Source organism: Mastigoproctus giganteus, chromosome 14, assembly GCF_048544385.1.
Source record: "Mastigoproctus giganteus isolate SK-2022 chromosome 14, ASM4854438v1, whole genome shotgun sequence".
NCBI classification, from domain to species: domain Eukaryota; kingdom Metazoa; phylum Arthropoda; class Arachnida; order Uropygi; family Thelyphonidae; genus Mastigoproctus; species Mastigoproctus giganteus.
In genome coordinates this window covers 100,358,201-100,383,914 of record NC_143588.1, presented here as the reverse complement: position 1 = coordinate 100,383,914, position 25,714 = coordinate 100,358,201, and the positions used below count along the sequence as shown (strand labels likewise).

Here is a 25,714-nt window from a genome sequence, read left to right as displayed (position 1 = left end):
ATTTGGTCATTAGGAGTCAAAATTATATGTACGCTTCTGTGGATGAGTTTGCTCTCTCAGGGAACCTTAATATCAAATATTTATTTGTTTGGTATAGGCTTAGAAACTTAAAACTTTTATGGTATAATGGTATAATTATTTGGTATAATGTGTAATTTTTATGGTATATTGGTATTTTCATTTATGTAATCGGCCGACAGATGGCAACACTGTCTGTTAAGCATCGTTGAACAGGTAACTTTTAAAACAGGTGTGTCTCATAAGCGTATCCCAGTGAAACGTTGCAAACAAGTTTATCGACCAATGTCCTATCTGCCTGCAAAATGGCTGCTATTTATTCACTTTATAAACATGTTTTCCGTTATTTCTTTTTATTGTTGTTTGTAAAATTAGGTAAGCGATATCTATCTTACTTTTCTGATATATTAAATGGTATAGTTTATTCTCTGTACTTTATATTTTATCCATTTTATTTGTAATGGGCTTGAAAAATAGTAATGTCTCAACTTCCGATTATTGTCATTGGTTGGACATATTAGCATTATTTTATTATTTATTTAGATCAGTTACGAAACGTTTGTTTACATATTTCATCTACTCATATAAAATTTATTTTACTTTACATATACTATGAAGAAGACCTTACGGATCCCCATCTATCAACAATATGTTTTTAAAGTATTTAAAAAACTGTTTAATGAAGAGTAAAACAAATCCTTCATTATATAGATACTTTGAATTGAAAATAGTAAAAGGTAACCTTTTCAAGAGATACGTTCTTGTTATTAGTAATTTGGATAATTACTTAATCATAATAGTAATTCCTCATTTAAAGACTTTGCCATATAATTACTATTGCATTCATACTTGGAATTATACTCTACTTGACCTTAACGCTCAGTCAACTTTGAATAATTTATATTTAAAACTTTTGTTTTGTACTTCTGTTTAATTTATGCTTCAACTTAAGGGAACCTGAAGACTCTTATAGCTTAGGGCTTCTAGTTACTGTCTATACTAATTAATTTCAACATCAGAGGTTTTTGATACAAACTTTAATATAATGTGCCTCTGTTATCTGTATTTTCTCATTGTAAAATAATTAAAATAAAAACTAAAAGGAAAAAATAAAAGAAAACACAAACTGTTAAAATGCTATTACATTTCTGTAAAATGTATTGCACATTGGAAGTTACTGTTTATAATATAAATAAATATTATAAACAGTATATAATATAAATAAATATTATATTTAAGATACCATCATATTTATCTAGATATCATATTTAATATACTTTAAAATGTATTAAATATCATATTTAAGATACTTTAAAATGTTGTTGTTGTTGTTCTCCACAAAAGTAGCCAATAATAATTTTTAAAAAATCTGCATATCCTTAAACCAGTATTTTCTAATGATATCTTACAGTTATCATATTTCGTTTTTTTATTGTATGATAATTTAATCAGAGTCCCTTCTCATTCTTATTTTGTTCACTTATTCATTCAATATCATATTATTTGAATATGGTAGAATTTTTAAATAGCCAATTCCAGTGACACATTTGTACACAGGTGCCCTAGGTGCATACCTAGGCCCCCTCCAAAAAAGTTGAAATATACATCCAAATACTCTAATTTTGTAGGTTTGGGTTTCCCAAAATCCTATAGCACCTTAGGGCCCCCAGCTGATATAAATGTGCTATTGGTCATGTTTGCCCTCATGGGTAACACAGTTGGAAGAATCACCGTCCTTTTCAGGTCTTTTCCTCCACACCAAACTCAGGTTCGGTGTGGAGGAAAAGACCTGAGTTCAAGTCCCATCAGTGACAGAAGGAATTTTTGTGGGCCTTTTTCACAATGTGGCAGTTGGTCTCAGGCAAGGGTAGCATGGTTTTTTCCCTGCTGGAAACCTGGGGTTTTTCATCCAGCAAACAGAATATTGACTACAGAACGTAAGCGATTTACAGACAGTATATATGGAGAAATATGGCCTGATGCTCCTAAAAAGAAAAGAAAACCTTACCGGTCATATATTTAAATCTTTTTTGAAAATTAAAGCTTACATGTGATAATTTAGTTATTCCTACTTATAGATACTAGGAAAGAGTATTAATTAAAGGGTAAAAAATACTAGTAAAGGGAAAGAAAAGTAATAAATTAATAATACTCTTTAAAGTTCTTATAGTAATATTTCCTGTAAATAAAAGTAATTATTGATATATGCTTTACTTGCACATGAATAATAATAAAATTGAACATATACAATAAAAATATGTAGTTTGTAGAAATTAAAGTTCTCAATTAATTTCAGTAGCAGAGCTTCTTTGATACAAGTAACTTATCTCTGTTATCCGCATAGCTACTTTTTTTGTGAAAGTATTAAAATTAAAAGCCAAGTAAAATAAATAAATAAATAAATAAACTATTAAGAAGCTATTACCTACTCTGAAATGCATTTCAGGTTGGAAGTCAGTGTATATATATATATATACACTATGTGTGTGTGTATATAATGGTCAGCCATGAAATATGTCAGCATTTCATATATTAATTGCTGCCCTTAACCTAGCTTCCATATATGCTCATTCAATGACTTGATTTCTTTGTATCTACCAAGTGCTACATATATTGCACGTTAGAAACAGAGGCCTTACTTCTTGCTGTATTTCCCTTGGTTTTTCCGGCTGAGCCTTGAGAAAGACACTAAAATCTTTGAATTTGCAGCATTAAGTATATTTAATATATCATTTTTATTTCAATTTACAGGTACCTTTGTTTTATTCCATTTTTTCAACTTCTGGCTTCATTAGACTTCCTACTTTGCCACATTCATTCTATAATGAATGTATATACAGTAAACCCTCAATTTAGTCCATTAATGCCTAAAGTCCGTTAAATCGAATGTAACCTGTGGGGAGGGCATTTTTTATTGTTCTTAATGTAAAAAAAAAGCTGTTATACAATATCCTGTACAATATAAAATTATTAAATTATAATAAAGAATATGTAATATAATAATTTTTTATCTTGTACAACTTTCATGTGTTTTCTACTCCCCACATTTAGAGCTATCAACACTGTATTTTAAAGAAAAATGTTGCAATTTGGCCTTTGATTTACAGATATCAGAAACAGTTTGTTTTTTTACTCCGTAAATTTCACAAACACGTGCTACTGAAACATCTTGTTCAAATTTCTCAATTAGCTCTAATTTCTGTGCCACATTTAAGTTCACACACTTTCTTTTAACTCCTCTATCACTTGATGCCATTTCAAATTGTAAGAATTGCAAAATTATTTAATAAATAGTCACAATTCAGAAATCACAGAAACACTGTATACAACCCGACTGCACGATAGCTTGAGGCAGGCGCCTCCGTAGCCAGGTAGGAAGGGGCAGCAGTGCGTAGCACACGCTTCTTGATTAGACCGGGGTTCGAACCCGTCACCACCAAATACGGAGAATGCGGAAAGGTAAGGGAATGACCACCGCATATCCCGGAGCAATATGGCCTTAGTTGCTAATGCTCCTAAAAACCTAACAACATAACATAAGTTTGAGGCAGACTGAGACCAAAACAAGGCGAGTCAGTAGAGCTGCAGCTTAGTGTGCCGAGTCACATTCAGCTCGCAAGTCACTGCCTGCTCTTATCTGTAATCTGAGAAAACAGCTATTTGAACACACTTTCAGAAAGAATAAAAAACAATTTCCTGAATTTGATTATAAAAATAAAAGTAGGTAATTATCAAAACAATAATGGAAATAGGTAATTATTATTAATTTTTAATTAATAATAATAATAATGAGACTTGCCAAATTAATTTTTAATTAATAATAACACTGAAGTTTTGTATAACCTAAAAAAATAATATGGTCAAGATTAATATGTACATTACTAATGTACATATTTAAAAATGTACATTTTTAAATAGATGGTAGAAAACAGCTTCATTTTGTGACAGCTGTATAGTATTCATTCATTTATTTTGGAACATTACCTTGCATCGAAATAATTTTTCCATGCCAAGGCACATGAAGTAATAAATGCCTAAAAAAAAAAAAAGGTACTAATTTATCATATTGTATAGCATATGATAAATTAGTACCTTTAGTGGGGGAATGTACATCAGTGGTTTTAACAGAAGATAAACTTTAGAAAGTTGAAGTTTTTGTGAAATCTTTTGAAAAATCTCTACAGAAACTTTGAGATCAGTGTGTTTTGTCATATGGGAGTGTACATCGATGATGTGCATATATCCAGTTAGGTTTTGCACAAGGTCCAACAGCCAGATAAAGCATCTTGAAGCACATGCTATAACTTGTTTGGCATTTCATTAATCCAGGAATGGATGTTCTAGACAAATTATTTTTCTCTAATGAAATTTGTTTTCGTTTCAATGGTGATATGAACAGTCACAATAAACTAAATGCTGATTGGACAACAAAGGGATAAATTTAAATTGGAATATATAATGGTTGCAGGAGAGATGTCAGAAAATTTGTTTTGAGTGAGAGAGAGTAATTCATTATTGGGATAAACTTCGACGTAGCATTGTAGAAGTAGATAAGTTTGAACAAATTTAAAGGAATGGGCAAAAAGAAGTGGATATATTAAATTTTTTTTTTTTTTTTTTGTAATTGCTGAGGCTGTATAAAGCTTGCGTCCTTGCTTCATTTTTCCACTACTAATACAAATAATAATCAAATATGATGCACAGAGAATTTGTGTGCAGTGTTAGACATTATGCTCACAAATATTTCGTATTGATGTGGATAAAAAATATTGCTGGTTTAGCAGGATGAAGTAACTGCAGACATTGCTAGCACAACAGTGAATCTACTGAAGAATCTTTGAAAACCGTGGGGGTGTATGTCTCCCCCAGTCACTTTATTCTTCATCTGAAGATTTTTACCTGTGGAGTGCACTCAAAAATAAGGCTTTGTGAATATATTATTTATAGTTGTATTATTTGTAAAATAATAAGAGGAGTTTACCTCATTATAGTACGTAGAACACTTCCGTATGATACTCTCCAGAATTGGAGAGTATCATACGGAAGTGTTCTATAGATAGTATGAATCAGAGCTGTAATACTCAATATAATATATAGTGTTCTATGTACTATATTGAGGTGAGGTAAACTCCTCTTATTATTTTACAAATATTGATATCAACGTAGAATGTATTGAGCATTCTACTCTAGTTCATACTACTATATAGTATGAACTAGAGCATTACAGCTCTAGTTCATACTATATAGTTGTATTATATTATTTATATTTATCACACTAAATTGCGTGCATGGTTGGTGTCAAGAAAGATGGTCACTTCAACATTCTATAGCAGTTTTGATTTAATTCTGTATTCATTTTAGTTGAAATATAACAAAATAAAATTTTATTGTATTACAAACTAGGTCGCATGGGCAAAGGGCAAACTGGGAGTTTTGCCCTATTTTGCATGCCTGAATGAAATGAGTGCATCTTAAGTGCTCCATATACTAATAGAGCAGGGGGGGGGGACTTTTTGTATAGCTCTATTTTACTCATTGTTCCAAGATCATAGACTTGGGCAGAGCTACCATGAACCCGAACTCTTCTTTATATACAAGACTTATTATGAACCTTTGGCAGAGTATTATGCTATGTTTGTATTAATATATTACTTCTATATTAATTTTATATATTTCTGCTCTATATTACTAGTATGTTGGGCTACCTTAACAAACATATCTGGTCAGGTCATTTTGAATTTTGTTCTGGCCACTTTCAATGCATATATCCAAAATATTATCCAATGCAGGATCCAATTCATCAAGAACCATTTGTACAGTTTACAGAAATAACCCACATATAGTTTCATTGCCAGTGACACTAGGTGCAATTAGTGGAATAATTTTATAAACATCTGCAAATAGTACTTAAATCTGAACAAAGCTTTATTAATCAAGATCTGCTGATTTCAAGCAGAGGAGATCAACTAACTTAGTTAACAGACTAACCTTAACATGGTGTTAGTGCCTCATAGCTTGTTGCCCTGCTGCTAATTTAAAACAACTTTGACCACCATAATTTTATGGAAGTGCCAGTTTGGAATGCAGACTTTTATGTATGCCTTCACATCTTGCCATCAAAACATCAGATCTACAAGATTGGAATCCATGTTGTTTCTTAACAGTTCACATCTTCATACTAGAAATTTATTTTGGAAGTTTTTATAAACCAAAACATAAAATTGATTACTTTTTTGTAAGCTTTATGTGGTTTTTCAGGTGGCATTTAGCAATTAAAATTGATAAGCTCAGGGATTTTAATATTGACCAAAACCATAAAATCATTATGCAGTTTCTAAAAATAAATAATTGTAGGATGGATATCTTTGTTATAGGCTGGATATTTTTTTAGATGTATACAGCATGGGCCAAAAAATGTACCTGATTTCAAAATGAAAATTCTGGATAACTATATAAGATAGAATTGAATAATAAGGTGCATTAAGGAGACATTTTTTTTTAACTAAATATTTTTGTTGCAGGTTCAAACTATCAAAATTTTTGTGAAATGAAATAATGATGGAAGATCTAATTTTCAGTGAAGAGTATCATATTCATCTCAGTGGATTAATAAAACAAGTAAAATACCTATTTTGGATATTTGCTAAGCAAGCAGAATTTGTGGGTATCCTGTCACATTTCTGAAAGATATATACTGTATATATATTTCCTAAAGAGTCTGGTGTAGGATTAGTGTTGATGTTGAGTTAATCATAAATCCAAAAGGATTTATGGGCCATATTTCTTTGAGAATCCTGAAAATGAGGAAGCAGTATCAATGATATATCCAAATGTGTGATAGTTATATTTAAGGCCATGTACACAATGAATGAGGTATGCAGTTTCAATAGGATGGAGTTACTGCAGACACTTCCCATCTGTAAATGCATTGGCTTCATGACTGAGTGCTTAATTTTCAACAGATCTCTGTTTCAGTGGTGCAAACTTTACTAGATCTGCTCGCTTTAGATTTTTTCTTAAGGGATAGATTTTATCTTAAAAAAATCTATCCAAGAGAAGACAAGAGCAGTTTGTAATATGAAAGATTATACAGGATGATTTATGTTTTCACTCTTATGGAAGTTTTTTTTTTTTTTTTTTTTTTAATTGCAGCTTTTGGCTCTAATTAGTAACTGTGCTGTACACATTTGCATGTGCGCTGAGAATGGAAAGACATTTTGAAGATCTGTATTGATGGAAGTAAACATGAATCACTGTATTATTTGGTTTTAGTTTCATATTCATATCATAGGCTATTTATTTTTTAGAGAATTTTGAAACCAGCTGTATTTTTTTGCTCACCTGTATATGGCTGTTTCTAATTTAGATTGATTATATTACATAATACTTAAAAAATTTTGTATTTTATTTTATTAGGTATTTCTGAAGTAGAGAAAAGATGGCCTTGTCAACTACCTCTGACCATTCAGGGAGAATGGTTTTCAAGAGAAGCTGGTTTAAATAATTACATAATTATTGATAGTATGTCCATGACAGGTAGAGGAAGATGTCTCCAGATGTTCGTTACAAATACCGTAAACATCACAATTCTTTTTAAAGATGGGTATGTTTTACTATTTTATTAGATTAATTTATTTTTGTCTATAAAGATGTATGCTACTGTACCAAAATATTCAGATAGCCCTCTGAGTCTAGTGAATAGTGTAAATGGTATGCATGCAAACAGGAACAGTTTGAAAGTGTGCAAACGACAGCAGAGATATCCCAAACAAGTAGAATCAATGATGACAAGATAGCTTAGTCTCTACAGCAGTACTTTTTCAACCTTTTTTTTTAATAACGGCACCCCTGAGTAATTTATTTTATTTTTTGGCACCCCTACTCAATTTTCTGCCCGTTAGATCCGATTCTCTCCGTGTGTGTGTGTGTGTGTGTGTGTGTGTGTGTGTGTGTGTGTGTGTGTGTGTGTGTGTGTGTGTGTGTGTGTGTGTGTGTGTGTGTGTGTGTGTGTGTGTGTGTAGTAGTAGTAGTAGTAGTAGTAGTATAGTAGAGGCATGTGATGCAAGAAAGCAAGTGTATGAGCTTATGCAGCATCAGCCAAAAAAAAAAAAAAAAAAAAAAATCACACCATTCCCTCCAAATGCCTGTCCAGTTCCTCCTTAAATTTATTCAACCTATCAACTTCCACAACGACAGATGGAAGTTTTTTCCAGCAATTAACCACCCGCTGGCTAAAGGCAAATTTCCGCACATCTATTCTACATCTGTCCTTTCTTAATTTGAATTTATGCCCTCTTAGGTTTGTAATCTGAACAAGTGGAAGGATCCCATCAGAATGCAGCGTGCTCAACCCATTCAAGGCCTTATACACCTCAATCAGATCACCGCTCAGGTGCCTAGTCTCCAGCCACTGCAATTTGCAGAACTTAAGCCTCTCTTGGTAAGAGGATCTCTTCATTCCCCTGACCAATCTTGTTGCCCTTCTCTGTGTGTGTGTGTGTGTGTGTGTGTGTGTGTGTGTGTGTGTGTGTGTGTGTGTGTGTGTGTGTGTGTGTGTGTGTGTGTGTGTGTGTGTGTGTGTGTGTACATGAGTATATATATCTAATATTAAAAAATATATATGTTATATGGTAGTTATTATAATAATATAATTATAAAAATTACATTTCATAATACAAATTATATATATGCAGTATATAATAATTTTATTCCTTATATAGAGGTACTAAGTAAACATCAATTATAGATCACCACAAAATTAAAAAGATACTGTACACCTTTTTATAATGAAATAAACATATAAATTAAAAAAAAAATAAAATAAGTTTAAGTAATTTAAACCCAAATTACGTGGCACCCCGGAATGTTGCTGCGGCATCCTGGTTGAAAACCACTGCTCTAGGGGTTTAATCATCAAATGTATCCACAGGCTGTAGGGAAGCTCACATCACAGGATTTTATGGTAGACCTGCTGCTCACAATATTGATGACATTGTTTGCAATAGAACTAGGCATGACTGGAAAGAAATCCAGTGAACATCACACGTATGTATCAGCACTTCATCCTTGGACCACAAAAAATGGTGAAAATGGGTTCTGCAAATTGATGTCACTCAGTCTTCAAATCAGATTGTCAAATCACAGTTCTCTGTAGAGAATTCCTAGAGAACATCATCTACAGTAATGTGACCAAAATGAAGCTTGGAGGAGGGAAGGTCATGGTGTTGGATTACTTCGTGTAGTTTTAAATTGGACTGTTGGTTGTAGTCCACCTTATCAATACTGAATTGTATAGAAATGGACCTTACGTTTTCCAGCATGATAATTCTGTCCCAGTGTAAAAACCTAGTTAGGATTGATAAGGGCAAACAATGCAAAGAAATTGACTTTTCTGCATCAGCAGAAAAATTCTTTTAAATTAAAAGAAGAAAGTTTTAAAATCATTCACACTTATTATGCTCACTTGGCAAGATAATGTTTCATGAAAGTAATAAATGCTGCTGATCACAGTTTGCCATCACATTGCTGGAGCTAACACTAAAAATGCCGATACCAGAAAACCTCCTATACGTAACTACAAGACTCATGACTCCACTTCTTATTCAAGTTTAAGGACTTGTATACATTGCTTAATGAACTTCAGTTTTTTTTCCTCACAACTACTCATCCTTCTTACTTTCTGTAATAAAATTTTATTAACCCATTCCTCATTTAATCTTAATACGAATGCTTCATTCATAGAGGAATCTTCCCTCTTACCCAGACTGAATCATACAGTATCAGTGGCATGTTATCTGAGCAGGTTTACTTATCTGAATTATCTAATAAATGCTGTATTTTCTTGTGTAATCATGACCCCTGTATAATGGTTGATTGATTTTATAATAGAAATATCTGCCCTTGATTTTATAATAGAAATATCTTAAATTTTTATTTCCCCCACATAAGTCATGCCAATATTTGATTTGTTTTTAATTCATACAAAATGGTATGTTTTACGGTTAATGGATATAACTTATTTGACCAATTTGATTGGATACTATGATGTAGTCACAAAAGAACTGGATGCAGGGAATAACTTTGATATTATATATTTGGATCTTAGAAAGGCTTTTGATACTGTTGCACATGGAAGACTGCTGCACAAATTGGAACAGTGTGGCATTGGAGGCAAATTGCTGCTATGGATAAGGGGATGGTTGAGTGGCAGAAGACAGAGAGTGGTAATCAATGGACACTGCTCAATGTGGACTAATGTTATTAGTGGAGTTCCTCAGGGTTCAGTGTTGGGTCCGTTGTTGTTTTCGGTGTTTATGAACGATATTGATGATGGGATATCAAGTTTAATGTCCAAGTTTGCAGATGATACAAAGGTTGGCAGGGTTGTTAAGGACACTACTGACGCTATGCTGCTGCAACAGGATCTGGAAAGGTTGAACAGATGGGCTGAGAGGTGGCAAATGAAGTTTAACATTGACAAATGTAAAGTACTACATATGGGAAACAGTAACCCCAGAGCAACGTATCAACTCTGCGGTACTACACTGACAGTGGTGGAGAATGAAAAGGACCTTGGGGTAATTGTGCAGGCAGATATGAAGTTCTCTGAGCAGTGCAGACGAGCTGCAAGAGTAGCTCATGGTGTCTTGTCAATGATATACAGGAATTTTTCTAGCAGGGATAAGGAGGTGATTATTCCCTTGTATAAGGCAATGGTTAGGCCACATCTTGAGTACTGTATACAGGTCTGGAGGCCTCATTTCAAGAAGGATGTAGAGCTGCTGGAACGGGTACAGAGAAGGGCAACAAGATTAGTGAATGGAACAAAGGGTTGCTCTTACGAAGAAAGGCTTAAGTTTTGCAAATTACAGAGTCTGGAGACTAGGCACCGGCGAGGTGATCTGATAGAGGTGTATAAGGCTTTGAATGGTTTGAGCATGCTCAATGCCAATGGGATTCTTCATCTTGCTCAGAATAATCACCTCAGAGGGCATAAATTCAAATTGAGGAAGGACGGATGTCGGATAGATGTGCAGAAATTTGCCTTTGGCCAGCAGGTGGTTGGTTGGTGGAACCGACTTCCATCACTTGTTGTTGAAGTTGATAGCCTAAACAAATTTAAAGCTCAACTGGACAGGTATTTCGAACGAACGGAGGGGTGAAATGGGAGTGGTTTTCTTTTTTTTTTTTTTTTTTTTTTTTGGCTGATGCTGAATAAGCTTGCTTTCTTGCATCATATGCCTCTGCTAATGCTAACTTAGTTCCAAACTTCTTCATGCTTTGACTTCATCAGTTGGAACCACAGACACTATACCAATTGAGAATGAAGGAAAACAATAATAAAACCTTCACACTTAAAATGAAAAAAAAAACCTGCCAGTTATAAAATTCAGATGGTGATCTGAATTTTATAAACTGACAGTTTATTGAATTTATATGTTTATAAATCTATTTAAACAGTGAAATGTAATGCACCTTTGGCATTTCAGCAGCAGATGGGATTATCCTTCAGAAATGTGATTCTGTGATTTGTATAAATTTATCTTTATTAATAACATTGTTTCATTAGCTTTCAATAAATAAGGTTAAATTTATGCAAATATGGTAGCTCACTTTTTTTTACTTCAGATGAATTGTTGAATTGTTTTTCATTGTTTAATGGTGCTTAGACAATGTTAATTTCCTACTTTTCAGTTATTTCGAATTATTTGTTTTGAAGCACAAGCTATTTTGAAACAAATAACCTGTTTCTCTTAAGTGCAGCCATTAATTTAAAAGAAGCTTTTTCTTTTCAAAGTCAATCAGTTTTTGCTTAAAATTCTTTGCACTTAATTTTAGGTCTTAGACTTATTATATAGTGATAACATTCAACATACTAGAATATCCCACTGTTATCAGTAATGGCAAATAATGCAAGAAAGCAAGCTTATACAGCATCAACAAAAAAAATAAACGGTAACACCATGGTGAAGTTTCCCTGTAATATTATACAGTGAAATTTTGATTTTGCAATCTCTCTGTAAGTTCTTGACCTACTATATTGTTCATTCTTGCATCAGCTTTGTTCTGATATCTGTTCATTATTTTGACTACCTTTTTTTTGGGAGGTTGAAACAAAATTCAGAATTACTCTCCTCGATACTTATTTTCAGAATTCAGTTTCCATATTTTATCACCTTATTACAGATTTTTATGAAAAAGCATTTTGTGTTAAATACCATAGCGCTATATGCATAGTTTATGAACAACTCAGTTTTATGATTTTAGTATTGGCCCTCATCTACAAGTTGTTCACAAGGATCATTACTAACAGACTAGAAAGAATATTTGATGAGAATCAACCAAAAGAGCAAGCTGGCTTTAAGATAGGATTCTCAACTATGGATCACCTTCACGTAATATCACAGTTAATGGAGAAAGCAAATAAATATAAAACACCATTATGCCTGGCATTTGTAAATTATGAAAAGGTATTTGACTCCATACAGCATAAGGCAATGTTTCGGGAACTGGAAAGACAAGGCATAAATATCCTATACATTATGATTTTGAAGAAAATATATGAAAATGCTACCTCCTTTATTAGACTAGACAAAGACAGTAGCAAATTTAAAATTGAGAAAGGAGTTTGTTAAGGAGACACAATATCTCCAAAGTTGTTTACTGCTACTCTTGAGGAAGCTTTAAGAAGATTAGACTGGTTGCAGAAAGGAGTCCATGCGAACGGAGAGTATCTAAACCAGTTACGATTTGTAGATGACATTGTGATCATGATCCCAAAGAATTAGAGGAAAACCTTAATCAGTTAGTAATAATTTCAGACTAAAGTTGAATATAGCTAAAACAAAAGTAATGATGAACAAGTGTGCCACAGAAAGGGATATAATCATTGAAGGAGCAGTAATTGAAAAGGTGGTCTCTTCTTATCTGGGACAAGTCATTAGCTGTAATAATGATAAATGGCTGGAAGTCAAGAGAAGGATAAATTTCAGATGGATAGCATTCAGGAAATATAGTCACATACTGAGGAGCAATATCCCAATTTGTCTGAAACTTATTAAAGTAATGAACCAATGTATACTTCCCACCATGACTTATGGAAGTGAAACTTCAGCACTCACCAAAAGAATGGAAGAGAAGCTGAAAACTACACAGTGAAGAATGGAATGAATTATATTAGAAATCAGACTGTTGGATAAGAAGAGAAACACATGGATTAGGCAGCAAACTCAAGTAAAGGACATTCTTATCAAAACTAAAGAACTGAAATGGGCTTGGGCAGGACTCATAGCTCGAAGACATGATGACAGATGGATGAAGAAAATAACGGAATGGTACACAAGAGAAACTAAAAGAAAACTGGAAGACAACAGTGGAGATGGACAGATGAAATTCATAAGTTCGTGGGTAGTAAATGGATGGCCATTGCACAAAACAGAAAAAACTGAAATGTTGCTGGAGAGGCCTTTATCCTGCAGTGGATTGAAAATGGCTGATGATGATGATTGCAGTGTACTTTCTTCTTTTTTCTTTTTTACTGCAGTATAAAAATTAATATTCTAAAATGCATCCTACACAGAGTCAGGTACAGCCATATATGCCTAAATTCGTTTCTGATCCTCTTTATTATATGTGTATTATGCATTTACCTTTATCCAACTTTTTGCCATATATGCAAATTGGATATTATTTACCCAATTTGCAAGGATTATAAATAAATAAATTGTTTAAACAATAGTTCACTTTGAATAAGATTTGTTATGCTTGTAGAGGTAAATACAACAAGAACATTGTAATGACATTGTGTATTTAAGTATATTTTACAAATAGAATCTCCAAGGCTTAGTATTAGACAACATGTAATTATTTTTTAGTATCTTGTTGAATATATTTTCAGTTTTTCCATATAATATATATTTATTTCAATTTTGTTGGACTGGAGTAATGTTTACAGCTAGAAAAAATACTTATAATATATCAGTTTTGAAAGTACTTCCTAAACTAATTTTACTCATGTGGTCAGTGAATTTCTAAAAAAAAAAAAAAAAAAAAAAAAATTTGAAATTATTTTTTCTAATATATTCTTTTACTTTTCAGGTCATGTTATTATGGTGTGCGAATATTTGTTAGGACAGTAAATGTCTTGGAAAAAATTCAGAGTAAGCATATTTTGATCTATTTGCAAATTTCATTTTATAATAAAGTTCTTAGAAGATAGAATGACTGTCTTTCAACAATTTTAGTGCTAGTTAACCATAAATAATATTCTGATAGTTAGCCAAAATAATATTCTAATATATTAATCTTTTGTGCATCATATACTTCAGAACTTGAATGCAGCTTTATAACTGTGTGGCTTGCAATACTGCAGTAGTTTCAGATATACTGCAGGTAAAATAATGTCACCCAAAGGAAGAAAAATAATATACAGTACAGGTGGACTCAAACAAGATTTGGTCTCGGTGAATCCTGTGTGAGAAATGTTGGATTCACCAAGACCAATTTATGTCTAAAAAATGTGATATTTCTAGATTTGGTTCAGTATCTGTAGTTAAACTTCATTTGTTTCTACCTAGCAGCTATTATTGTAAAGGTTCCGTTGAAAACAGTTACTATCAATAATGATCTTTTGGAATTGCCAAGGAAACCTTTACAATGTAGGTGTGTTATCTTTCTCATTTAGCAGAACATAACAAAAACAAAAAAAAAATTTAACCAAAAAAAAAAACCTTCCCATTTCACCTATATATTTAGTTTAATTTTTGATTTTTCAAATTGGTTGTATAATTTTTTTACATTGTATTTTTAATGCTTATGATTTTTTATAACTTTCCTTTTGTTTTTCACTTTTTTTTTAATTTTTTCAAATAATTGACTTTTACTCTGAAAACAGATGGATGGGATACCCTGTATAATCAGCTGAATGTTAGTTTTTATGTATTTTGCAACAGAGATGCTAAAGCTAATAGACTTCAAAATAATTAAAAAATATCCAAAAGCTTTGATCATGTTAATAGGTTAATCCTTTCCCCCTGTGCACTCATCCCTGCCTTAAGCAGTACTGCAACCCACCTCATAGCTATGTATGATGTGGTGAACTTTTGGTAGACTCTTCTTCAGCATCACAGAGGGATTTTTAACTCCTGGGGTACTTTATTTTATAATTGCACATGCCTGAAATGTAATACAATATATATTTACTAATGTACTAAAGTTCAACCATATTATTTGTGTGTGAAATGAGCTTGTTTATTCATATTGATTTTGGGCAAAATAAATTTTTTCCTGTGGAAAATAAGAAATTATCTTTTCTTATATTTCACCATTAAATCATTAATGATTTCCAGCATTGGGTAATATTTGTATGATTTAACTGATTAGCTGATTAATATTGAAACCTTGGATAGTTCAAAGTTATTTTAATATTAATCTTTAATTTTTATTTTCAGCATCTTGTGTTAATTTGGAAATTGAACCCTCAGTTGAAGACATCAGCCATTTTATAGATCCTAAACAAGAACTTATTACCCTATTTTGTAAGTAGGAATTACTGTCATGACTATATTATTATTCATTATAAATATACAGTAATAAAAAAATTGATATCTAATGTATTATTATCTAGTTTGTGTTCACTCACAAAATAACTGGCTTAACACATTGTGTTGAACCTGAAATTGCATGTAAATTACCTGCATGATTAATTATATTTGTGTGAGTTGTAATTGTATTTATTGCATGAAAACTAGAGGAATATCTAACCTGAACATGTGTGTTAAAAAACAAAGGAGAAACCAACAGTTCAAACTATTTGTTTGTTTTATTTCATCATTCACTCAACAATTCTAAGTTGTTAGACATTTAGGCACTGGTGTCACATAAGCATATGCAAGTCTAATCTTTGTTAAATTTAATTCTTTAATGCATTTAGATATGAGTGTATGTTTATCTTGATATTACATAGCATCGAATTTAATTTTGCTTTGCAAAAATGTAAAACTTCTCTCATCAGAGCAGCATGTAATGTAATATACAGCTGTTGCATGTGTGTGACAGAACAAGTTAAAATAGACAGTTAATAAAGTAATGAGCTTTTCTATATGCTCTAAAATATTGGTTATAATAAAAGTTAAGACACAAGATTTTTGAAAGCATGTTTAAATTTAGTTAGCCGTGGGAAATTGTAATTGGATGAAAGACCCTTTTTAAATTGCTCTGGAATTTATATGTATGTATTTTGTTTTTTAGACTTGTTTTATTCATGCAATAACTATTGGACTGCTAATCGGCCATTCTTGGTGAAGTGTGTGTGTGTGTGTGTGTGTGTGTGTGTGTGTGTGTGTGTGTGTGTGTGTGTGTGTGTGTGTGTGTGTGTGTGTGTGTGTCAACTGTTGCTAGAATCTTGAGAATTTAAGTGAAATGCCTGAATTTGATTTTGGATTGCTTGCATGCTAATTTTTTGTGTAATGCAACTGCATGTGAATGAATATTTATGTTGCCTTTGACTGACAGCTGAGTATGCATTAATTTCAAAATTAGCATTCTAATTCTCACCAGTGAAATGTTTCTTTAATGAGGAAGTAACAGCATACTTGAATATAATTATTTTTAATGCAAATCAGCAATTATATGTGGAACATGAAATTGCAAGTAAATTACCAGCACGATTTGCCATGAAAGTAATTTATGTTAGTTGTCATTTTATTTATTGCCTGAAGACTAAAGGAGCATCAAACCTGAACTGGTGCATTAAGAAACAAAGGAGGAACCAACAGTTCAAAGTATTTGTTTTTTTGTTTTATTTTTATTCACTCGACAATTCTAAGTCGTAAGACATTTAGGCACTGATAGAAGGGTACAACATAATCAGTCTATGCAGTATTCAGAAATAAATAATAGTAATAATAAGGAAAAAAAATTTTTTTTGGTTGCAAGACATCTAGACTATCCCATAAGTGGGTAAGATAGCTTGCTGCAAGTTGAAAATCACAAATTATCATGACACAATATCTCATTCTGTCCACTTGGGTGATTAAATAGGACTAATTAGCTTGTCCTTGTCATGTTTTCTCTATACACATAGTCTGCATTATAGTCCCTGTGTTAAGCAAAATTCTTTAAAAAATATAAGAGTTTATGCTCATTTGCCATAGAAGAGGATATTTATTGTGAGGAGACATAAAATCTATATATTAATCAGTAGATAATCCATTGACTGCAATACTCTGTTAATTGTTTTGGTGAATTTTGCTATAAATAAACATCATTCTCCTTTCAAATTGTGAATTGCTCTCTACCCATAATGTGATGCTATGGCTGGTTTCAGGGTTACTTTTTATCTCTTCGGTAGGCATTCTTTTTACAGCAAAATTTATTTTGTTGTCATATTCTATAGCAGTTGAGTGTAAAATCTGTTTAGCCCATGAGCCAAACAGTTTTAGCCTAATTAAATAATGGAAATAATAATGGACAAGGCTATTATTATTTTATAGGTGTTATATACCATTACGTTTAGTTAAATGTGTAATATAATGCCATCCTGAATGTACAGTATTAGAACAAAATGCAATAAAAGCAATAGTCTGCACCTCATACTTATGTGGAAATAATAAATGAGGGAAAAAAGTGCCTTATTATTTTTAAATAAAAGTTTAGATTCTCAATATATTTAATTGTACTTTATTCAGGAAATTCATAAAATTATATCTTATTCAAAAACTGCAAGACATCTATTTTTGATTGTGCTTAATTAAGCAAATCAAAAATAGATGTTTGTACTAAAATGAAAAAGGTTTTAATTTATGTATAATTTTGAATCTAGCACGGAATCCACATCTAAAGAATTGTCGTCCAAGCTTAGAAGGTGTGTGGAAATTTGCTTACCAAAATCGATTTGAATTTACTGGGGAGTGCAAACATCCAGAAGCAAATATTACATCCTGTCAGAAACCGGGAAGTCAGTTTTTTATTGACAATGAACAGTTTGTTATGTATTATCGACATTGTAAAGGAATGGAAAAAACCCAAGATGCAGGTAAAACTAATTCTGTTGCTTCAGTAGAATGTAATAAATAAAAACATGATTTTAATGTACCAAAAAAAGATAGATAGATAGATAGATCGATCCTTCACAGCATTATACCAAGAGATATTACTTTCAAAGTTTGAAATATGTGCATTGATTAGCACTGATTTTGATAATAAAACACACTACACTGAAGTGTGTGAACATAATTCAGACACTTTTAGAACATTAAGGATTGATTTGTCCCCCTCCCCTTTAATTATGGTTAGTGTTTGTGGATGATAGTTTGGAGCTACAACAAAGAATAATTGGCACTTTCCATAATCATATTAAAACCTAGACAAAAATGTGAAATTTGTGGTAGAAAAAGAAGAAAACATTCCTAGATATATCAATATTTTAATCAACAAGTTGAATATCACTGTTTACAGATAACCTATGGCCACAGTATTCATTTAAAATTATCACTGAATTCATTCTCGACATCAAGATAGTTATAATAAAAAGCATGAGTCGGCACATATGACAATCTAAAACAAGAAATGAATAACATCAGATACATACTGAGCTATAACTAACACCCTGCAAAGATGGTTAAGAGAGCTATTGACAATTTTTTAAAGTCTTTCCCTTGCCCTTAGGCTAGACCTAATTCATATTCCCCTCCATTGTGGAATAGGAAAACAACCAGTAGACTTGTAAAGAAACATAAAATCAATGTTCAGTTTAAAGGGAACAGAAACTTAACACAAATAACACCAAAAGATGAGAAATATGGTCTACAAGATTGACTGCAGTTGCAGGAAATATACAGCCACAGCCATTCCCCGACTTACATAAGGGTTACGTTCTGCAAAACTCTACATAAGTCAAATTTTACGTAAGTCAGAATTTCCCTAAATGCTTATGCAGTACTCACAACTATGCGCACTGAATTTGACTGATGCAAAAAAGAAATGTTCAACGAACATGTAAATAAAATTATTTATTCAATTTTTTTATCTCATGAGCAGGAAAAATTACAAAAAGTGTACAAAATTACAAAAATTTCAAAATTATAAAATTACAGAAAGAGAGGAGACAGGCATAACATCAGCAAGTTTTACCTTTCGCACATCGTTGTCAGAATTAACTCTATAGCTGATAAGCACACCACTGCAAAGTTGAGGGCTGTGGAGATTTAGAAAGGGTTTTTTCCAGCACATCACAAAATTTCTCTGCAGCTGCAGAATCAGCACTGGTGACTTCACTGCATACTTTAATGTTTTGGAAACCAGCGCAATGCTTGAACCTATTAAACCACCCATTACTTGCCATTAACTTGGCTTGGGGTTTGCCATACTTATCCTTAATATTTTCATAAATACTTCTTGCTTTTGCTTGAATGGCTGTTGGACTCAGGGGCACTTGCTTCTGAATCTGAATTTCCATCCATATTATTAATAGCTTTTCCATTTTTGATATAGCACCTGAAGGCTGTTTTGTGATTACTGTTGATCTCAAATGCGTTGATCCTTTAACATGTTCTTTTATACGCACACTGTCCCTTAAAATAATATTTACTTTTGAAGCAGTGAGACTTAATTCTGTGCAATAGATGACAAACTTTGTCCTGCTTCGTACTTCTTAATTAATCATCATTTCTAAATCAATTTTGTTTTGTTTCCTAGCACTGCCAGCACTTGCACTTTCCGTTGGTCCCTTTCCCTTCACCACTGTAATAAGTAAATAGGAATTAATAGAATATTTAGAAGATTCTGAAAATTTATTTATGTTTTTTACATGATTGAATATTTCAAGGAAGGGGAAACGCATTTCACCATAATAATATAAAAACCCACACAATTCCAATTATCGATATTATCGCAAATGCAATAAGATTGAGTTTACTACCCGTTTATAATAGATTGCGCTAACAGAAAAGCCCAATAAACTGATAAGTGCAAATTGTTTTTATTGTTTTATGGTCATGTCCTCCAGAAATGTATTTTAGAAATATATATCACAATGCCATTCAAAATTGATTCTTATAATGGAACATATGATAACGATGAAAGTGTAGTGCAATTTCCATTATAAAAATTACCTTTTAGAGAGATAAATAGCTTAGTTATATAGCGAAAAGTTCAACTTCCAAGGTCTTGGAACAAATTGCCACAAAAAACCAATGTGTTATTGGGTTCACATTATGATATTTTCATGATTTATTCCTATGGGATGCAAAATATGTTTCCACAATTTTTTTAAGTTTGCACCGGCCGGCAAAAACTTACGTAAACTCAAATTTCCATAAGTCGAGTATTACATAAGCTGGGGAGTGCCTGTATAGGGTATTTTTTTTGAAGCTCCAACTCAGATCAATTATCATCCTAATTGATGTTGCACATCATACTATCCCTAGGGACCACGCGTTCTTGATTTCTGAACCCAAAGTACTGGTTTTGAGGTGTTCTGTATCCAAAAGAATTATGAAAAACAACAAATAGAAACATTAGCTTGCCCCTATAAACATTAACAATTCTTGTTGACAGCAGAATAGTCTATGTGCAGTTGTCAAGGGCAAAATCTCTCTGTCCTATCTCACTGTAGTCTGACTGTGGCATACATGGATTCTGTCTTGAGTAATAGTCTTCATATGTGGATCTGGATTAACATTACTTCTACTCTACATTGACTCTGTTTAGACTACTGGACTTTGTATATGGACTTTATCAAAATTAATGTGTTCTGCCTGGACTAATGGACTTTATATATAGAATATATCACAGTTAATGTGGGCTTTTCACTCTAAGTGGAGTTTCCCAATTTAACAGGAAATCACTTATTTGGACATTTATCATCTTGGACTTCACTTCAGTGAAGTCCAAGATGAAGAATATCTGTTTTTGCATGAGAGAAGAACCAAATATGTACAACCTTAATATATTACTAGAATAATAGATCCCGAGCTGGGTTCCACGCACGAGGGGTGTTTACCAGGTGGTAACAGCTGCTGTTGCCATCTGGACTAAGTGACCAGTCACTTACACAAACAGCACAACCAAACACTACATGACAGTACATGGACCCACTTCATTCATTGGCCTCTATCTTTATAGTATCTTTACACAACACATAGCAGAGTTACCATAGTTTGGCCATAAAACAATTGGTCTCAGTAAAATGAAAGATATTGCTCATGAATTTCACCTTGAAAGAAATTTGAAAACAGATTGTTGAGAGACTTCTTTAAAAAAAATAAAAACAATGTATTGTATCAAGTTTTTTTTAATAATTAAATTATTTTTATTGTAAATTATTTATATAGTGCATAAATATATCAAATAAATTGTTAATCGTGTAATCATTAGCTATGGTTATTCATTGTTGTTTTTATCCCTTTTTCATAAGGTACTGTATATATCTGTTCGTGTATACATGATAAATGTAGCGAGTAACAGCAAAAGTAACGTATAGCTACAATAACAGATATAGCTTAACAGTAATAACGGCAATATTCTTCGGTCCTTTGAATCTAGTTATAACCAAGTTTTGCTGTATTTGCACACTTTACCATACAGTTGAAGTGACATATTCAAAAGTGTAAGTGTGGTGGCAGTTCCTTTTATTTATAGAAAACTTCTTTATATGCACACTGAAATATTTGGCTGAACTAAATTGGCAAACTTTGGAAATTAAGTTAAATTTAAAGTGGCAAAATTATTGACTATGAGCGAAAGAATTAAGACTGTGTTAAAAAGACTTTACATCTTTTTTTGCAAGCTAGAATGAAAATAAAAAGGTAGACAATAATAATTCTGTTGAATTTTCTAGAGGTGCAAAATAGAAGTTAGAATGTAATAGAATAAAAGGAGTAATTTTGTTTTATGTAAATTCAGTGGTTTTAATGGTCACAGCAGAACAAACTTCATGTTACCAGATGCCCTGGTTTCGTACTATCTTTAAGCAAAAGGCATAACTAAAAGAGTAATCCATTTGAAACAGGGGAAATCCAGTTTTTTTTTTGTTTTTTTTTTTTTTTTTGATAGGAGCCAGAATAGATAAAATGCTGAAGGTTGCAGGCTGCACAAACTGTTCCTTACTACTAATTTTGCATTTTTCAAAATGTGATTTAATTTTTGTTAATCAGTGTTTATACTTACCATTGAATTAATTAAATCCAAATCTAACACTCTTAGTATATGACACTAATAACATTCTCATTACATATGGTTGTAGTACAAAAAATGATTGGCCCATTGTGACTGTGGCACTGAAAATCCAGCTGCCCTTAATTATAATTCAGTATGTCTGCAGTTACAATGAATTTATAAGTTCTTCTGGCTTCAGTCATCTAGATATAAATAAATGGACTCCGTAGCCAGGTGGCAGGAGCAGCAGTGCGTAGCACATGCTTCTTGATTAGACCAGGGTTCGAGCCCGTGACCACCAAATTTGGAGGATGCGGAAAGGTTAGAGAATGACCACCGCATATCCCCAGAGCAATATGGCCTTAGTTGCTAATGCTCCTAAAAAAAACCAAATAACAATAACAACAAATAAATGGAAATTTGTTTATGTATATTGCAATAATATTACTGAGTATTCAGTTATTGTTAAATATACATAGAACATCTTGTATAAGACTGCAGTATAAAAAATTTAATATTACTAAAAGGGTAAATGTCATTAATTATTCAGTATTTCTCAGCTGCTTAACCCCTTCCCCCAGGGAATCTTCAAGGGTATTCTGGAGGTGATCACAACATTCCAAAATAAAAACGTGTGAGAGGATTTATTAATAAGTCGGTCAACTAATGAGTGCCGGGCACTCAGGATGAAGGGTCCATAGTCACAAATGGTTGTTAGCGTAGTATTTCAAATAGAGAGCTTTATGGTAACTGAAAAAAGTTTCTAGTGCCCCAGCTTGGTGTAAAACTGAGAAGCTAATGAAAACGTTGTCTATTTGAGTCTTTCCAGTTGTTGTGAATGACAAGGGTGGGAGAAGTGACTCTGACTTCTTCCTGGAGAAGCGATTAAAGTCTTGGGGGAGAAGCGACTGGCAGGTGAGGACTATGCAAGACTCCGTGCAGGCACCTACCCACCACCGCCACCTCAACACTGGCTGTCTGAGTACCTCCTTGCTGGGACAACTCCATCTTTGAAAATTGTTAAAAAGTACTTCTCGTCACAAAATTTATAAATGACCTTTATAGAATTATTAACTAACTATTTAGCAACCTTTTTGTCACCAAAAGGAGAGTTACATAGTACAAAGAAGCGTGCTATCGAAGTGCAATAAAAAATTTTTTTTTTTTAATTTTAACACAAAAAGTAAATGATAGATTTCAATCGGAATAGTTTTCCCTTGATAAGCATCGAATAACGTATAGCTAATGTGATTTTTAAATTTTTAGCTCCATTAGCGACGGAAATAGAGCGGGAGGGACACAAAAATTACTCACATTTTCCTGTCTGGTGCCACCATTTTTAATTTTGAAAATATTTTAAAATAAAAAAAAATTAAAATTATTTTAAACCTACTCGTTGAGCTCTTTCCAGTGGTGTATGATAAACTATAGGTTGTCGACAACATTTTTGTCCCCCCCCCCCATTTCTCAGACAAATTTTTGTTAACAGAGATCAATATGGCATTATGTTGGTCCACATGATGTACAAACCCATGCAAAATTTCAAATCAATAGGTTGAGTGGTTCCAGAGATACAATGCTGTAACAGGCAGACAGACAGACAACCGAGTTGCATTAATAAGGGTCCTTTGTTAGATTATGGACCCTAAAAATATGACTGAAAAAAGTTATTGGCAGAAATTAGAAAACTGAGAAACTGCTGTAGTTGGCAACCTGATTTTGTTTATTTTAAACTACTTTCTGTATAAAAAAAATTTAAACAAATTAAAAATTTATAAGGAAATGTGTGTAAAAAGTTTTGACTTATTAAAAAATAATTATTTATATATATATATATATATCTATACATTAAAAAAGTGTTTTCCTCTTGGTGATATTTATTCGAGCCAATAGGAGAAGAGGGATGTGGGTGACATGGTATGAGTGGGCTGGGCAATTGTGTCACTACAAATGCACAGGTAAATAATTACATAGGTGATTTCCTGATTAGATTTCAATCAGTGTGTTGTAATGTTAGTATATTAGTATAATTACGAGAGGGGTATAAAAGATTTGATTTATTCCGTCATACCTCTACATTTTACGTGGGACAAAACAGGAAATAAATGGTATCAACGTAAAAATGTGTGTAAAGTGGTCACTCGGTTGAACAGCGTCTCACCGCAAGATATGATATCAAGAGGTTTCATTTGAAATTATTGTTACGTGAAGCAAAATCTTTAAGGTGTTTCAAAGATGTGAGAACTGTGAACAGAGCAGTGTACGAGACTTTCAAGAAGTACTCAAGCAGCCAGTCTAAACAAATCGGCCAGTCGTGTGAAGGAAACTCTTTCCGAAGCAGCTTCAGTAATAATGCCGAGCAGGTTAAGACATAAAAAGTTTTCCTCCTGGTGATATTTATTCGAGCCAACGGGAGAAGAGGATGTCTTGGTACAAGTGGGCAGGGCAATTATGTCACTACAAATGTGCAGGTAAATAATTACATAGGTCATTTCCTGATTAGGATGTTACTATATTAGTATAATTACGAGAGCGGTGTAGAAGATTTGCCTTACGTCATCATACCTCTAGATTTTACGTGGGACAAAATGGGAAATAATGGCGTCAACATAAAAATGTGTAAAGTGGTCACTCAGTTGAATAGCATCTTGCCGCAAGGTGTCGATAGGTTTCATTTGAAATTATTGTTACATGAAGCAAAATGTCTAAGGTGTTTCGAAGATGTGATAACTATGAATGGTGTTTTGTATGAGACTTTTCAAAAAGCCACTCAAATGGCAGGTCTAAACAAATCGGTCGATCATGTGAAGGAAACTCTCTGAAGCAGCAGGTTGACTTTTTTTTTTTGTATATTTGATATTGGCTGGGGCCTAGCAAGTGAACTGAGCAACGGGCAGAGACCTCTAGTTTATATATATATTTATACACACACACATATATATCTGGTTTTTTTTTTTACTTTTTATTGCAAGATGTAAATAAATAAAGCCAAACTTTGTTGTGAATTTGTTGAGAAACTAATTTTTAATACTAATCAGAACCACATATTAGAAGTATATTTAACATTATGTATATATTTTCAATGATTGCAGAACATTCTGATTTTGCTTTGCATGTTTCATATTACAGAGGTGCAATTTAAATGTCTTGGTGACTGGTATATTGGCAAAAACCATTACTTTGCAGTACTAAATGCACGTGAATCCCGTGTTGAAGAAGCATATAGATGCTTTGTAAGTATTTCAGTATAATGCATTTATTTAAACTAAAATATTAGTGCTATATAGTACAAGGGCTATTCTGTACATTCTGATATTTAGTAGTTGCATTACTTTTAAACAAATAGGTAATCTGCTATTTATTTATCTGCAATAAAAATACACTACTCTACACACTGTTAGCTGTTATTATTTCTACAAATACACAGAGGTTATACACTATTAGTTGTTATGATTTCTAAAATATTAGTTTTGTTATATTCCACATTTCATATAGGATAGAGTCATTTTATCGAAATTTAGGTTGAAAAACTACACATTAC

General features: G+C 32.5%; 1 protein-coding gene across 1 annotated transcript in view; it reads left to right on the top strand.

The window, feature by feature from the left end:
* Positions 1–328: 328 nt before the first annotated feature.
* udt (protein undicht) overlaps positions 329–25,714 on the top strand; it is a 67,727-nt gene continuing 42,341 nt past the window's right edge. Inside the window, exons 1-6 of the mRNA XM_090389211.1 lie at positions 329–393; positions 7,435–7,621; positions 14,116–14,177; positions 15,468–15,554; positions 17,840–18,052; positions 25,303–25,406. Coding sequence (XP_090245337.1) covers positions 7,542–7,621; positions 14,116–14,177; positions 15,468–15,554; positions 17,840–18,052; positions 25,303–25,406 — 546 coding nt within the window. The 5' untranslated portion in view covers positions 329–393; positions 7,435–7,541. The remainder of the gene's footprint in view (positions 394–7,434; positions 7,622–14,115; positions 14,178–15,467; positions 15,555–17,839; positions 18,053–25,302; positions 25,407–25,714) is intronic.